The following is a 15,160-nucleotide window of genomic DNA, read 5'->3' as shown; positions in this document are numbered from 1 at the left end:
TCAGGAAGGCATCAGAATGATCAAGACACTCCCCCCACCCCGGGCCTCCCTTCATTGGCTCACAAGGAAACCGACTTGCATTCCTTTATTCAAATGGAAGGTCAAGGGTAAGAGAGAAACAAAGGGAACAGAAAAGTAGGAGCAGGTGTTTCTATTTTTCTTTAGGAGTCAAACATTTTACTGGGCTTTAGTGGGTACTTCAGGAGCTGGACCAGTAGAGAAAGCATCCCGGGAAGAGGGAAGGCAAGAACAAAGACACAGGGGTGGGAACTAACAGTGGTGATACAGGCTAATGTTTAGTGAGTGCTCACTCTGTGCCAGGAGGGGATTTGCTAAAAGTTTTTAGAAAAGAAAGACTTGGGGCAAAGAATGACACAGACGAGGATGAGGAATCCTGCTCGTTATGTGGATGAGTTCAGATTTTATTCTTTAGGGAGTGGGATGCCATTATTTACTCAGCTTAAAAAAAAAAAAAAAGGTCATTTTGTTGTTGGTAAAGATAACTGCTCTGCAACTCATAATTTTAAAAATTATAAGAAATAATCCTCAACTCATCACTTCTGTAATAACCATAACAATAATAATAGCTAAAATGCATTGAGCATTTGTTCAATAAAACAACCATTTATGAGAGCCTACGGTTATTCTATTGTAATAAAAAGTAATCCCTTTGCCATTTGTAGATATCACTAGGATATCGATTCACAAAGGCAGGGATTTTTATCTGTCAGTTCGCAGCGACGTCCCCAAAAGACTGCTTGGCATTCATGAAGTACTCAATAAATATTTGTCAACTCATTAATTTATTTTCCTAATAACAATCCTGCTTCACGCATGTTGAGCGCTTACACAGTCCTAGGTCTCTCTCATGTTTCTCCCTGCACGCACCGTGTCTTAGTACTTACGTACTGTTAACAAGCCACAGGTTATCATTCATCTTCATGGTGAATGAAGAGTAAATATCTTTATTATGTGTACTTTGAAGATGTAGAAATGGAGGTTCAGAGAGGTTAAGATGAGTGTCTACCATCACAGAGCGAGGCAAGAATGACCCAAGACTCAACCCTGCTCTACCCGGCTCCAGAGCCCATACTCTTAGCCAGGGCTCCTCACACACTGATCTATCTGCGTGAACTGCCTGGGCATCTGGCTAAAATGTAAATTCCGATTCAGTAGGTCTTGTGATTCTGCATTTCTCCCTGATGGTGCTGATCCTGCTGGTCAATGACCACAGTGGTAATACTTGAACAAGACTTAACTTCCTATCTGCGTGGCCCCAAGCAGGTCTGATATCCTTTGCTTTACTCTTAAAGTAAAACAACAGCAAAAGCATCATTCATTCCTGCTGCTGTGAAAACAACACGGGTGTGTGAATTCGCGATTAGGACCGATAACTCAGCTAACATCTTGGGAAATGTTACGTAAGGACCACTAATGGACTCCTAGAGTTTGCAGTTTACCCGTCGTTTAAAAAATACACAAACTGAAATTGCTTGCAAGACGTTGCAGGATGTCTCACGTGGGAATCCCAGCTGGAACCTCCGTAACATGACTGAGCATGCTCCTAAGTGCTTTCAGAAAGAGTATCTCCTGTTTAACTGCATGTGCCTGTTTAGCCTGGGGTGTCTTCCCCTGGCTCCCTCACTTCCCCAGTTGCTTTTCTCTCTTGTGTGCTCCCAAAGCCTGACCAACCACTGCAGTGTCTTTCCTTTTGAGAATAGCATGGTAAGGTTGGGGGTGGGGGGGGGAGGCGGGGAGAGAAAACAAAATAATTAAAGAAAGCAAACGTGCGTTGAAAAACCATGATCACCAATGTATACAAACCGCATGAGACAGAATGCTACAGTCTTAGCCCCTCCCAAGCCCCACCCACCTCCTCCAGAGGTCCTGGTGAATGCCGGCTGGCTTTTAAAAACGGGAAGTCTTGGCAAGTCAGAAAATGGAGCAAGAGATGGGAATTCACACACATTGTACTGAAGTTGGTCAACCAGTATCAGAAAGAGAGGGTTTGCTTGCTTTGTTGACGTTTGTGTGTGGCAGGACCCAGTCATCACTTTGTGCTGCATCCTAGGGAAAGGTGGATTGAAAGCGGGAGTCCTGAGAAGTGACTGGACTCAGGAGAGACAGGATAAAGGTGGAGGCAAGACCAAGGAGGGGCTCTCTGGAGTCCAGCTGGCAGGACTCACATGGAGCCATGATTCCAGGCAAAGAGAAAAGGAAAGTGGAACGTCACCCTCTTGTTGGACTCTGAGCACACCCAGCTCCTCCCACAGGGAGTTTGCTTTTGGACACGGATGTGCTTTTCCACCCGATGGCCACTACGGGTAAGGTGCGGATGAGACCGAAGTGGGAGAGCTCTGCTCTTTTGGATGGTGGATTGAGCTGAGCTTAGCAAATTTTGTTCCAGTGACTCCACCCTGTCCACTATAGCATTATGAATATATTTAAGTTAGAAAAAAAGAAAGATAGGGCGCCTGGGTGGCTCAGTTAAGCCTCTGACTTTCGCTCAGGTCATGATCTCGTGGTGGGTTCGAGCCCCGTGTCAGGCTCCGTGCTGACAGTTCAGAGCCTGGAGCCTGCTTCAGATTCTGTGTTTCCCTCTCTCTCTCTCTGCCCCTCCGCTGCTCGTGCTCTGTCTCTGTCTCTCTCTCTCAAAATTAATAAACATTTAAAAAAAATTTTTTTTAAAGAGAAAGATCATGGAACCAGGAACTATGATTTACTATTACTATTTACTATTTATTTGGCTACGTGACTTAAGATAACGCATTTTAGTTTCCTCTAGATTAACATTCTCTGAACTGGACCCCTAGTAAAAGTAGTTTCCCAACATTTGTAAATAACTATTCTAGATGAATAAGGTTGGCAAGCGTGGGCTGTAAAAGATAAAGATGTTTCCTGACTGCAGAACTTCTGGAAGCCTTCTACCAGCTAATGGGCACCGTGAGACCCCACGAGAGGGTGCACCTGCAACCCCCCAAATGGGTCTGAACATGGAAGTTCACGGAGCTGAGGGCTGTTCCACAGCATAAACTCTGAGGAAACTCTGGCCTAGAGATTTTGGATGTTTGCATTCTATGCTCTGTCTTCCTGCACTTTTAATTCTCAGCTAAGAAACCAGAGTGAGTGGCAGGAGGGTAAACACTTTGCCTCCCTGATGCTGCTCTTTCTTTCTTCAGATTTACCATTTGGGTGAAGAGAAAAGGGCATAAAGAGAGGTGGAGAAAGGGAATGAATAGCAACGGTGACAATCAAATCAGGAATGGAAACAGTTTTGCTGAATCATCTTATCAAGATGTTTCATCAAGTCGGTGCAAGTGAATTCAACGACATTTAAAAAGCTATCCCCCAAAGTAATCCCAACGGCAGAAAGAAAATAACAGACAAAGACGTCAGCCAGGGCCACAGGGTGAAGGTTCTGAACTCTCAGTTGTGTCCATCCTCTGGTTTTATTTGACAGTTGTTCTTTGTTCTAATTTTAAATAAATCCGGCATATATCAAAATATTTGGGAGGAAATAACTTTACACTGATTTTCTAGCATTTTCTGAAACAATTTGCTTTTTTTAGGACAAATGTTTCTCGTGACCCCAGAATCCCTTAGATGGAGAAAGTTGAAGAGAAGCCCTGACATTTGCGGTAAATAACTAGAGTGAACATTTTTTTTCGGTTACAGTTTCACAGGGATCGGTTTATTTATTTTTAAAAAAAATTTTTTTTTCAACGTTTATTTATTTTTGGGACAGAGAGAGACAGAGCATGAACGGGCGAGGGGCAGAGAGAGAGGGAGACACAGAATCGGAAACAGGCTCCAGGCTCCGAGCCATCAGCCCAGAGCCCGACGCGGGGCTCGAATTCACGGACCGCGAGATCGTGACCTGGCTGAAGTCGGACGCTTAACCGACTGCGCCACCCAGGCGCCCCACAGGGATCGGTTTAAAAGTCATGTTATCCACATGACAGAAAGTAACACACATGACGAGCCACAAATACTTCACCAGATATGAAGGGGCATACAATTCCAGAAACATCCTCTAGATGTTGGATGCCCATTTGTTTGAACACCAACACTGATTGAGCGATTACTCTGAATGATACACACTCTGTGTTCTTCATGGGCAATTATCCACTTAACCCTCAGCATCACCTCCATTTGACGGATGAGGAATAGGAGACACAGAGATGTTAAGTAACTTGCCCAAGGTCATGCAGCTCGTAAATATTAGCCCCAGAATTCTGTAGTGGGTTAAAAACTGTATTCCCCTAAACTTCAGACGTTGAAGTCCTCACACCCAGTAGCTTAGAATAAGACCTTATTTGGAAATAGGGTCATGGAAGATACAGTTAACACGAACCTAAACTGGAGTGTGATTCTTACAAAAAGGACATCGCGTGAAGAGAGACACCCACAGGGAGAGCACAGTGTAGAGACTGGAGTTATGCTCCTACGAGCCAAGAACTGCCAGGAGTTAGAACAGTGTTTTCAGAGGGAGCATGGCTCCGCCAATACCTTTATCTAAGATTTCCAACCCTCAGAATTGTGAGATAATACGTCTCTGTTGTTTAAGCCGCTTAGTGGTACTTCGTTACAGCCGCCCTGATAAACTGGTACAAACTCCAACCCGGATTCACCTCATTTCAGAGCCCAAGCATTAAGCCATTATCCCCTGCTGCCTCTTCTGTCTGCAACATTTGATAATCACATCTAAGGGAGACTCTAACATTTGGATGGCACTTAGAGGCTACCCAGTCTAGCTTCCCATTGCCATATTTATATCAAAGGGACTAAGACCAAATATGGACCTCCATATAGGAAACTATTTCCCTGTAACAGCTATCATGTGGCCCGGTTATGTCCTCTGGAAACACATACACACACACACGCGCGCACACACACTCAATTCATCATCCATGTGGTAGCCCTACAAACACTAAAAATCTCTATCAAGACATCAAATCTTCTCTTCTCAGTTAAACACTGTTATCTCTTCACCGTTCTTCGTACGGCATGGTTAATAAGCCTTCTCACCCTCCCCCTCAGGCAGTGGAAGATAATTATGTTGTAGGAAGAAATCAGAACTACAATTTCCAGGAAAATCTACTCTAAGTTGGGAAGAGTTAGTGAGTCAAATTATACATTCTTGTCAGTCACTGGTGTGTGTCAAGCCCCTGGACCACTCTTTCTCCATATTTTCTCAAGTCTGTTTCTGGGATAGAAATTTATAGTATAGGTAGAATACCCAGGGTCTCCAAGAAAGGTTCCAATTTTGACTAAGAAACAGTAGGATCCATCCAGAGATTCTACCTATGATTGTCCACTTGTGAGGCCTCAGGGGAGGCATCAGGTGACCCGGTCTTCACGAAGGGTACAGGGAACCTAGATGAAATTTCACAATTGGAAGCCACCAGGAATCCTGAACTGCCAGTTCTGTGAAATACAAACCTTTTCTCTTGTCATTTTCCTTGAAATTTTTCTTTTTTTAAACATAGATGAACTCACGTGAAGAGATGCCATGGACAAATCACACAAGAGAAAAGGTAGAGAGAAAACTAATAGAAAAATGGTTGGTTTTCCGAGTGACCAAAGAAATAAAAATTAAAGCAACCTTGAGGTACATCTGCTACATTAAAAAAAAAACAACAACAACAACTTTATGTCTGTTGACATGGTAATTGGAAAACTGGGGAATACTCAGCCTCAAGACGGTCTACTAAATCACAATTTGAATCAAGAGGAGACAAGGTGTTTCAGCTGTCTGTCCTCAGACCTTTGAAAGTTTGGGGGAAAAGTCAGGGACATGGACACACATGAAGAATGCTGAGAGACTCAGGAAAAGCAGAGATTTCCTATCGTTGAGTCAAAAATAGTGCAGACTTACTTTGAGGAAATGAGTTTTGATCTTCCCACAGTGTCTGCCCATCTGCTCACCGACAGGGGAATAGAGCACATCTTTGGAGGCGATGCGGGCATATGCCACCTTCTTGTTGTTGCTGAGCAGCCAGATGAAGACATCGGGGATGGTGTGCTGTGGCTGTGGCAACAGAGGGGAATGGATTTGATGGGTTGGTGCTTAACAAGTACCCTTCCGGAACTCTCCGCCCGGAAATAGTCCCTGTCTGAAAAATACATTCTGGGACTTAAACCATCAAGGCACTTAGACCTCTATGCAGTCAAGCAAGTTAAGTGTAGCTTCTTTGAGAAAGCCTTATGTCATGACTTGTAAGTACATACAAACCCCGTATGTCCAACTTGGCTATTGTGCTTTGAGGATACGCAAGTTGGACCCATGATTTGGCATCTTTGGTGACCTACTTTTCTCCATCTATGGAACAAACATCTTCCCCTTTGTTGTTGTTTTTTTGTAATCATGTAATGATTTAGCCTCAAACATTGGTCCTCCTAAGAGCCAGGTAGCTTTCCAGAATATTCAAAAAAAAAAAAAAAAAGCAAAAACAAAAATCCATGAATGTCTTTCTATTTGCTCTTTTTTTTTTTTAATGTTTATTTACTTTTGAGAGAGAGAGAGAGACAGTGAGAGTGGGGGAAGGACAGAGAGAGAGGGAGACAGAATCTGAAGCAGGCTCCAGGCTCTGAGCTGTCAGTACAGAGCCTGACGCGGGGCTCAAACTCACGGACCGCGAGACCATGATCTGAGCCAAAGTCGGATGCTTCACTGACTGAGCTATCTAGGCACCCCTCTATTTGCTCTTAAGGAAGGAAAAACAATTCTACAAGGGACTTTAGACCTAAAATATGGTTGCCAAGTATTTTAGCTCTATTTTAGGTTGTTATTCAGGAGAAATTTGACTAACTTGCACATTAAATTCTACTTTAAAATCGAGCTAATCAAGATAGGAATTACAGAATTCCCTGCCAAGAGGCCCATTATGTTGTGTTTGAAATGCATATTTCTGAGCCAACATAGCTACCCAATCAAAAGGGAGGTACGTTGTCACAAAGTACGCTTTTATTTTCCTGGGCTCGAACTGGGTGCTCTGCCTCTCTAACCCCATAATCGTCTGGCACAATTTGTTCTCCAAGAGGCATCCCTTCTCTCCTTATATGGAAACAGAAACATCAGTGAGGAGGTTTCCCTAGCCAGAGGGTTGGTCAGTCACAGACCTGAAGTCCTGATGCTTGGTTTGAACCTTCTGGGTGCTTATTAAAATTCCTGAATCTGTTAAAATGACTTCCTGTCTCACTGTTTATTACGTCCCCAGGGAATGATGGATTTGCAACAAGATATACAACTTTTGAGATTGACAGAAGCAGTAATGTTCTGTACCTCTCCTTGAAACCTTCCCATAAAAAACCCAGCATCTGACAGAAGCAAATATGTGGACCTTTTTAGAACATTCTAGAAGTCACAAAAGATACTGTTTACAACTAACTTTAAAGGAGAAGCTGTTCTTTTACTGGATAGAGTTTAAGTCCACTTACAGTTGAAAACTAATCAAAGGTCCCATACTTATTTTGACTTTTCTTGATTCCATTAAGGAACAAGCTTTTTATTTCTGCTGAATACTCAGGCTTCATTAAAAAATCAATAAAGCTGTACACGTTTGGCTTAATTTAAAAATCTCCATTCTCACGCCTAAACTAATAGTGACTGCTCAGCTCTGCAGGGCTTGGAAGAAAGCATTGCTCTCCACCTTTTATCCTTATCAAACATTCAAACTTCACTAGGAATATATTTGTTCTAATCTCCCAAAGGAAGTTTGCCTTTAGAGTTGATTACCTCATCAACAAGGAAGCGGATTTTTTCCACAAAGATTTCGGCTTCATGGATCATTTCATCAAGAGATAATTTTTTCTTCTGCTGCTGAATGATTGCCTTGGCTTCCTTGGCCATTGTTTCCTGAAACAAGACAGGAGTCCATGTGGGTTTTTCTAGATATCTGGACATAAGTACTGTCCTGTCGCTGGAGAATCCTGAAGGCGCTTGTCAAGTTCCACACCAAGCCATTCATGGGGCTGTTTCAGGGTCTTGCCAGTGTGCACACCGCCCATTTAATAGAAATGTCATAGACATACGGAGGCAGTGAATATCATCTCACCTTTGTTTGATAGATGAGAAGCCAGGGCCTGGAAAAGTCAAAGGTTTGTCAAGGTCCCATGGCTCTGTTAGCCAGGACCCAAATCCAGTAACTAAAACGTATTGAGTTCTTACCCTGTGCCAGACAAAGCCCTACCTGCTGAATTAATCCTCATTGCTCCTCACAGCCGTCTGAGAGTTTGGAACATCCATTCAGCCGTGTTTTTTTTTTTAATTTTTTTTTTCAACGTTTATTTATTTTGGGGACAGAGAGAGACAGAGCATGAACGGGGGAGGGGCAGAGAGAGGGAGACACAGAATCGGAAACAGGCTCCAGGCTCTGAGCCATCAGCCCAGAGCCCGACGCGGGGCTCGAACTCACGGACCACGAGATCGTGACCTGGCTGAAGTCGGACGCTTAACCGACTGCGCCACCCAGGCGCCCCATCAGCCGTGTTTTTGTACAGAGGAAATCCCAAACATTCATAGTGATTTCTGAGACCCTGCGTGAGTGGGCCTTGCCTACTCTTTGCTTCATCTTGTATCGCTTCATACACTGGGCCCCAGGCACACTGGTCCTCAAGAAGGCTCAGAACACATCAAGCTCAGTCCGACCTCAAGACCGGTGTGCGTGGGCTTTCCTCTTGTTCAGATGCTCCTCCTGGACTCTGCACGGCTCGTTCCTTCCCAAGCCTCAGCCTCAATGTCACCACTGCGTCCCGTCCCCCACATTTTCCTGATCACCATGGCCTTACAAAATTTCCTTCATAACCATAACCTGTAATCATTTTGTTTAGTTGTTGCTTACCTTTCTATCTTCCGTCTACTCCCCTAAAATGTAAACTTCACTAGGGCAGGGACCTCCTCTGGTTTGTTCTTACCTTGTTCTTACTTATTCTCAGTGTCTGGCAGAGTTCCTGACACATAGCAGGTGTTAAATACATGTTTGCAGAATGACTAAGTCAATCAATCAATCAATTCTTCAGGGGCGAGTGCCAAGTACTTACAGCGCTGTGTTCCCAGCACCTAGCACAGGGCCTGGCACATAGGAAGCCTTAGGTACATGCTGGCCAGGAGGACTAAATACTTGCTTTGTATCAGGTACTGTCCTAGGAGCCAAGGCCTAGGACAGGGGAAGACACTGGCTTCCTTCCCTGAGACGTGACAGTTTGGTGAGCTAAAAGCAATATATGTGCGAAACATCAGGGGACCAGGGAAAGGCAGAGCTCAGTTTTATAGATGCCATGACATTTACACTGGGTCTTTAAAAAGGAATGGAATTCATCAGGTGATAAGAAGAGAAAGGAAAGTCCAGACAGAGGAACCAATTACAGACAGAAGGTATGTAGGACTGACAAATGCCAGTGATTTTTGAAGCAATGGCGATCTAATCAGGTTTGTGTTTTAGGAAGACCATTCTGGTTGTGGTCTGGGTTGGAGGAAGCCACGGTCTGGGCCTAGTGGGTGCTAAGGAACTCAGTTCAGGCAGCAACGCTGAGGATGAAGTGGAACAAGTTCCAGAGTCTTTAAGGGGAGGAAGCAACAGGGCCTGTGGTCAGATCGACTATGGAGGGTTAGGAGTAAAGATTTAAAGTTGAGTCTAGGCTTCTGGTTGGAGCAACAAATGCAGCTGGTCGTGCTAACAGAGGACGTGGAACAAAGTCAGATTGGAAGCCGATGGGTTTAATAGGATGGGTTGAGTTGGAGGCGCTGTGAGACAAGCAGTGCTGTGTCCACTGGGAGGGTGGAAATACAGGTCCAGAGATGAGGAGGGACTGCTGGGCCACTACAAGATATTGAATGCGTGGACTCGTGTGGGTCAAGGACCGTTGGATGTCGAGAAAACCCTGTATTTCTCAATACAGAGCTCTGTGGGCAATATGTAGTGGATGGATGTTGCAGAGACAGGGAAAGGCAGCCGGAGGGGCTAAAGAAGAAATGGGGTAGGAGGAAGATCTATACAGTGAAAATCTGGCCTCCCTTGGAGTACAGAGGAGGAGTACATAAACCCTTGTTTATTATCCTGGAAAGAAAGGTGAACCAGTTTCGACAGTTGGGTCTTAGTGTCTAGACGATGATTAATTAACTGTGACCTTTAAAAAAATCCTTTAATCTCGCTGAGCCCCGCTTGCATCTTCAAAATGCCCCTGACCAGTCAAACACCGAGTCATTTTTCTTTGCAGAATTATCACGGCCTCCTACAAAATGTCCCTTGGTGCCACTGTTGGAGCTGAATTTTCGAGGTGAGATAAGCCAGGGTCTAACCTGGTCTGGCATTTCTCAACCATCACTCATTCGACAGGGACTGAGGATCTGTGAGGCATGCAGAGCTGTGCGGGTTCTCCAGGGCACAGAGAGGTATCAGCTCCTGCCCCGATGTCAAGAAAGCTTACACCTCTTCACAATTTTTAATGGAAGAAAACTGAGCAGGGGAACAAGAGTTATTTTTTGGTCTCTCCATTTGTGAGGCAAAGAAGTCTATGCCTTTGACAAAATATAAATGTCGAGAAAATGGTCAAAGAGGAAATCCATCAGAAGAGGATATAGGACTGGTGGGCTTCTAGATCATTTTATAAACATTCAATAAATGCTCATTCCTTTCCAACTTACCCATATATTCCCTTCTCACTCATGCTTCTACATCACGCAGATGTAGAACCTTTAGAACATTATCCTCATCTGGTCTATGACCTACGCCTCATCCATGAGGTTTATTTTTAAAGCACATGTTTTAATTCTGTTCAAAGTATAAATAGATTTTCACATACCAGCTCCTGCCAACAGAGCGTAAGTCGTTTCTTATCTAAAGTGGTTTGGTTCAACATCTTGGGCTTCTTTTCTGCTTCAGAGATAAAGGCACTATAAGAGAAGAATAACAATTTGGAAACCTGCTTAGTGAAAATCCATTTATGTACTTCCAGAGATTTGCACATACACTTCCTGCAATACAATGGGAAAGTTGATGGAGCCACGGAACCAAGATTTCTCATTTAGAATTAAGCAGTGGTGGGGGCACCTGGGTGGCTCAGTCAGTTAAGTGTGGGACTTTGGTTCAGGTCATGATCTCACTGTTGGTGAGTGTGAGCCCCGCATCAGGCCTGGCTCTCTGCTGTCAGTGCTTCAGATCTCTCTCTCTCTCTCTCTGCCCCTCCCCTACTCGCTCTCTTTCTAGCTCCAAATCAAATAAACATTAAAAAAAACAACAACAAAGAATTAAGCAATGGTGCACTAACTTTTCTAAGAGACAAAGTGAGGATTGGAAATGATCCCCAGACCCCACATTAATTTTGGGGAATAGAGGTTTGTTTTCCTACTTCGTTTCCTATACATATCTATTGTGATTGCTACCCAAGGTCATAACACCAAACGTAAAATAATGCAGTTTTCCATCATCTTACACATTTAACACACACCAAGAGTTTCCTGAAAAGTTGTATGTAAAAAATATTTTAGACTCCATACTGCAGTACGTCCTCCCATGTTAAAAACTCTACCAATGACGAGTAGTAACACTTGGAGGGGTGATGTTAAAAATGTGGTCAATAAGAAAATGGTAGAGGTTATGCATGTAATTGAAGAAGAAATATAAGTGGCTTTAAAACATGGGGAAATAAGATACTGCCCTCATTAGTGAAAAGTTAAATGCAAATTAAAATCAATACCATTTTCACCTATTGGATAATAGTTAAGGTTGGTGGGGAAATAGTCACTCTCCTCCACCAATTGTTTAAGAGACGATTTGACAGCACTTGCCAAAAATTAAACGTCTATATAATTTGATCCAAAAATTAGGTTAGAATTCTGTCCTTCAAAAACAACTGAAAAATTTTGCAAGAATATGTTTACACAGTAATGCTTATTGTAGCATCGTTTATAGTAGGAAAATAATTAGAAGCAACTAATATATCAGAGACCAGTTAAGTAAGTGACACATATCACACAATTAAATACTGAGGACCATCACATACAACTGTAGAAAGATTCCAGTGCTAGTTTGTGGAGTGAAAAAGCAACCTGCTGAACAAAATGTGTGACATTTGTGGAAAAATATAGTGTTTTCATGAATGTGTGGGTCTGCAAATGCACAGGAAAAAAAATCCAGGAGGACAAATCAACTTTTCTCTGCAAAATGGGATTGGAGAGAGAATTGAGAACACTGTTTCTTCATACATTCCTACCTTTTTTTTTTTCTTTTGGTAAGATGAGCATGTAATACTGTGAAGAAAAAAAATTAACGACAAAGGAAACAAAAGGGGAAAACACCACACTCCCCGGTCCTACGTCACCGTCGGAAACCTCACTAGCAATTCTCTTTGGACATACTAGTCAAGTGACATTTTCTCTTAATTTTTATTTATTTATTTTTTAATTAAAACAAAAAAAATTTTAATGTTTATTTTTGAGAGAGAGAGAGAGAGAGAGAGTGCAAGCAGGGGAGGGGCAGAGAGAGAGGCAGACACAGAATCCGAAGCAGGCTCCTGGCTCTGAGATGTTAGCACAGAACGCGACAGGGGGCCCCAGCCCACGAACCACATCATGACGTGAGCCGAAGTTGGATGGTTAACTGACTGAGCCACCCAGGTGCCCCATTTTCTCTTAATTTTTAAAAAGAATATAAAAAATTATATTTTGAAGAAGGCATCTTGTTGCCACACGTCTACCTTCTGAGACACACAAGAAACTCCATTCTACTCCCGAACGGACCAGCTTAATGAGACATGGTGGACACTTCTGACTTCTGATCTCTCTCTCCCTTTCTCACAGGGGGAAAAATCATTGATTCCCTCAATCAAATTGGAGTAAATGACCACCGCACCTGTTTGTGTTCATGCTTCATCTTTCATACCCAGCCTGCTGTGACCTGTGGACGGCCTCCTCACCTTCTTGTGGCAAGTGATCTGTCCCTTCCTGGGGAGAAGCCCCAGAAGTCCAGCTGCCTCACCATGAAGGGGTCGCAGCGGGGAGGAAACAGGAAGCCCACTTTGACCTCAGGTCCAAGCCGCTTTCTCAAATCCAAGTTTACCAAGTACAAAACTAACATTTTGATCTCTGACCCTCATAAATATGTTTTCAGCTGCTTGTAAACTTGAAGGGAAAGGGGAATGATCATCACCCCAAGTAGCCCCCTAATATAGAAAATTATTGAGCTATAATTTGCCCACACACAGTTTCTAGAAATATGAGATCATGAAGCTTTTTAAAGATGCTCAAAGAGAATTGCAGGTCACACTTAGCTCACAGCAGGAGCAACACTGATAGATATTGCTTCTATAATGAGAAATGAGAAAGAAATAAAGATAGAAAGAAATCTATATATTTGTTTGCTTTCCTTTTATAAAGCAAAAATGATGGGTAACTGAGAGATTAGCAAAGACAGAACTTATAAAGCAAAACACCAGAATTTAGCTATTTAGCTACCCCCTATCCATTAGATTTTGCCTTCCATCAAATGAATCTCCACCCCTTCGCATTGCTTCCATTACGACTAACTCTTTTTTTCTTTTCTTTTCTTTCTTTCATTTTTTTATTTAGAGACAGCATGAGCAAGGGAGGAGGGGGAGAGAGAGAGAGAGAGGGAAAAAGGGAGAGAGAATCTTAAGCAGACTCCATGCCCAGTGTGGGGCCCAACACAGGGCTCAATCTCACCACACTGAGATCATGACCTGAGCCGAAATCAAGCAATGCTTAAATGACTGAGCCACCCAGGTGCCCGTCATTATGATAAATTCTCATTTTTGCCCAACTCTTCACCTAATTAATTTCAAGAGTTAATCCAGGTTGTTTCCTTCTATAGTAGACAAGCCTCTACAATGGCCCCCCCAGTGACCTTCTCCTGCTTTTCTTGCCGTTGTGTAATTCCCTCCCTTTGAACGTGCACTGGACCTAGTGACTTGCTCATAGTAGAGTATGTCAAGAGTGATGGGGGTCACTTCCAAGATTAGGTTACAAAAGACCATGACTTCCATCTTGCTGGCATGCTCTGACTCTTCTTGCTTGTTCATTCTGATGAAGTCAGCCGCCATGTCGTGAGGAGCCTGGAGTAGCCCACGTGGTGAGGAACTGAGGCTGACTGCCAACAAGCAGTCAGGGAACTGAAGTCCTCGATCCACCAGCCCGTGAAGAACCGAATTCGCAAATAACCATGTGAGTGTGCTTGGCGGTGAAGCCCGCCCACCGGGCCTTCAGTAACTGCAGCCCCAGCCCATGCCTTGATTGGCGTCTCTGAGAGGCTCTAAACTGTGGCTAAGCCACAGCTGGACTCCACAGAAACAGAGATCATACATACTGTTTAGTCACTAAATTTGGGAGTTGTTACTCCATAATAGGTAACTAAACACTCTATTTTTAAATCTTTTATTATTATTGATTGCCACCTGGAATCAGAGTCCTTAATTGGTGTTTGCTATGTTATCTGAAAAAATTCTACTAAACAGTATTTGATTTATTATCCAATCTAATTGTCAAATAGTTGCTGAGTATCTACCAGATGTAGACGCATGCTTGGCATAACATTACTAGCATTTTTCTTGCTTCATTAAAAAGTCTCTGCAGCGAGTCTTTCTTTTATCCCTCTTCTTCTTTTTTTTTTTTTTTCCTTTGTTTTATGCTTTAGTTAAGTGTCAGGAAGCAACCGTGAGCCCACAAGTGCCGGCTAAATTACTGAACGAAATAAAGATGGATAGAACACTATCAAATGCCTATCTGAATGCATGTGAAATCAACTATTTTCTAAGGTAATTAAAAGCTGATTTCATATAAGCTCAGCAACCCACATGCCAGCTGTTCTCCCGGTACCTGCTTTGACTGATGAAGTCACTGAGCACCATCTTCATTTTATCTTCTGATGCTTTCTCTGAAATCTTGATCAATTCTCTCACTTCTTCTATACTTTCTTCCTGGAAACAAACCATAGGGGTAGAGGGCTGAGGGGCAGAAGGAGACACTGTAGTGGAGACCCTGATTGAAGTATCTCAGACATATTTTGCTGATTTTGTGTTTTAGAAATGAAGGAAGATTTCCCTCATTTTCTCGTGTCTAAACTGGGAAATGCTGCTGCATTCTAACTTTGAAACTTCCTTTTCTTCATTGGAATCTGTCCAAATACAAGACTTCTCCTGCCTTGCT

The 15,160-nt window shown here is 43.1% G+C and overlaps 1 protein-coding gene across 1 annotated transcript in view; it reads right to left on the bottom strand.

The window, feature by feature from the left end:
* Positions 1-15,160, bottom strand: part of FER1L6 (fer-1 like family member 6) — a 125,278-nt gene that overhangs the window by 72,840 nt on the left and 37,278 nt on the right. The window contains exons 15-18 of the mRNA XM_047073811.1: positions 14,831-14,931; positions 10,804-10,894; positions 7,739-7,858; positions 5,879-6,031 (exon numbers count right to left, since the gene is read on the bottom strand). Coding sequence (XP_046929767.1) covers positions 5,879-6,031; positions 7,739-7,858; positions 10,804-10,894; positions 14,831-14,931 — 465 coding nt within the window. The remainder of the gene's footprint in view (positions 1-5,878; positions 6,032-7,738; positions 7,859-10,803; positions 10,895-14,830; positions 14,932-15,160) is intronic.

This window comes from Lynx rufus, unplaced genomic scaffold (genome assembly GCF_022079265.1).
Source record: "Lynx rufus isolate CCGP_SWC_20201006 ecotype Redwood Valley unplaced genomic scaffold, mLynRuf1.p SCAF_12, whole genome shotgun sequence".
Lineage (NCBI taxonomy): Eukaryota > Metazoa > Chordata > Mammalia > Carnivora > Felidae > Lynx > Lynx rufus.
This window is presented reverse-complemented; position numbering and strand designations above follow the sequence as displayed.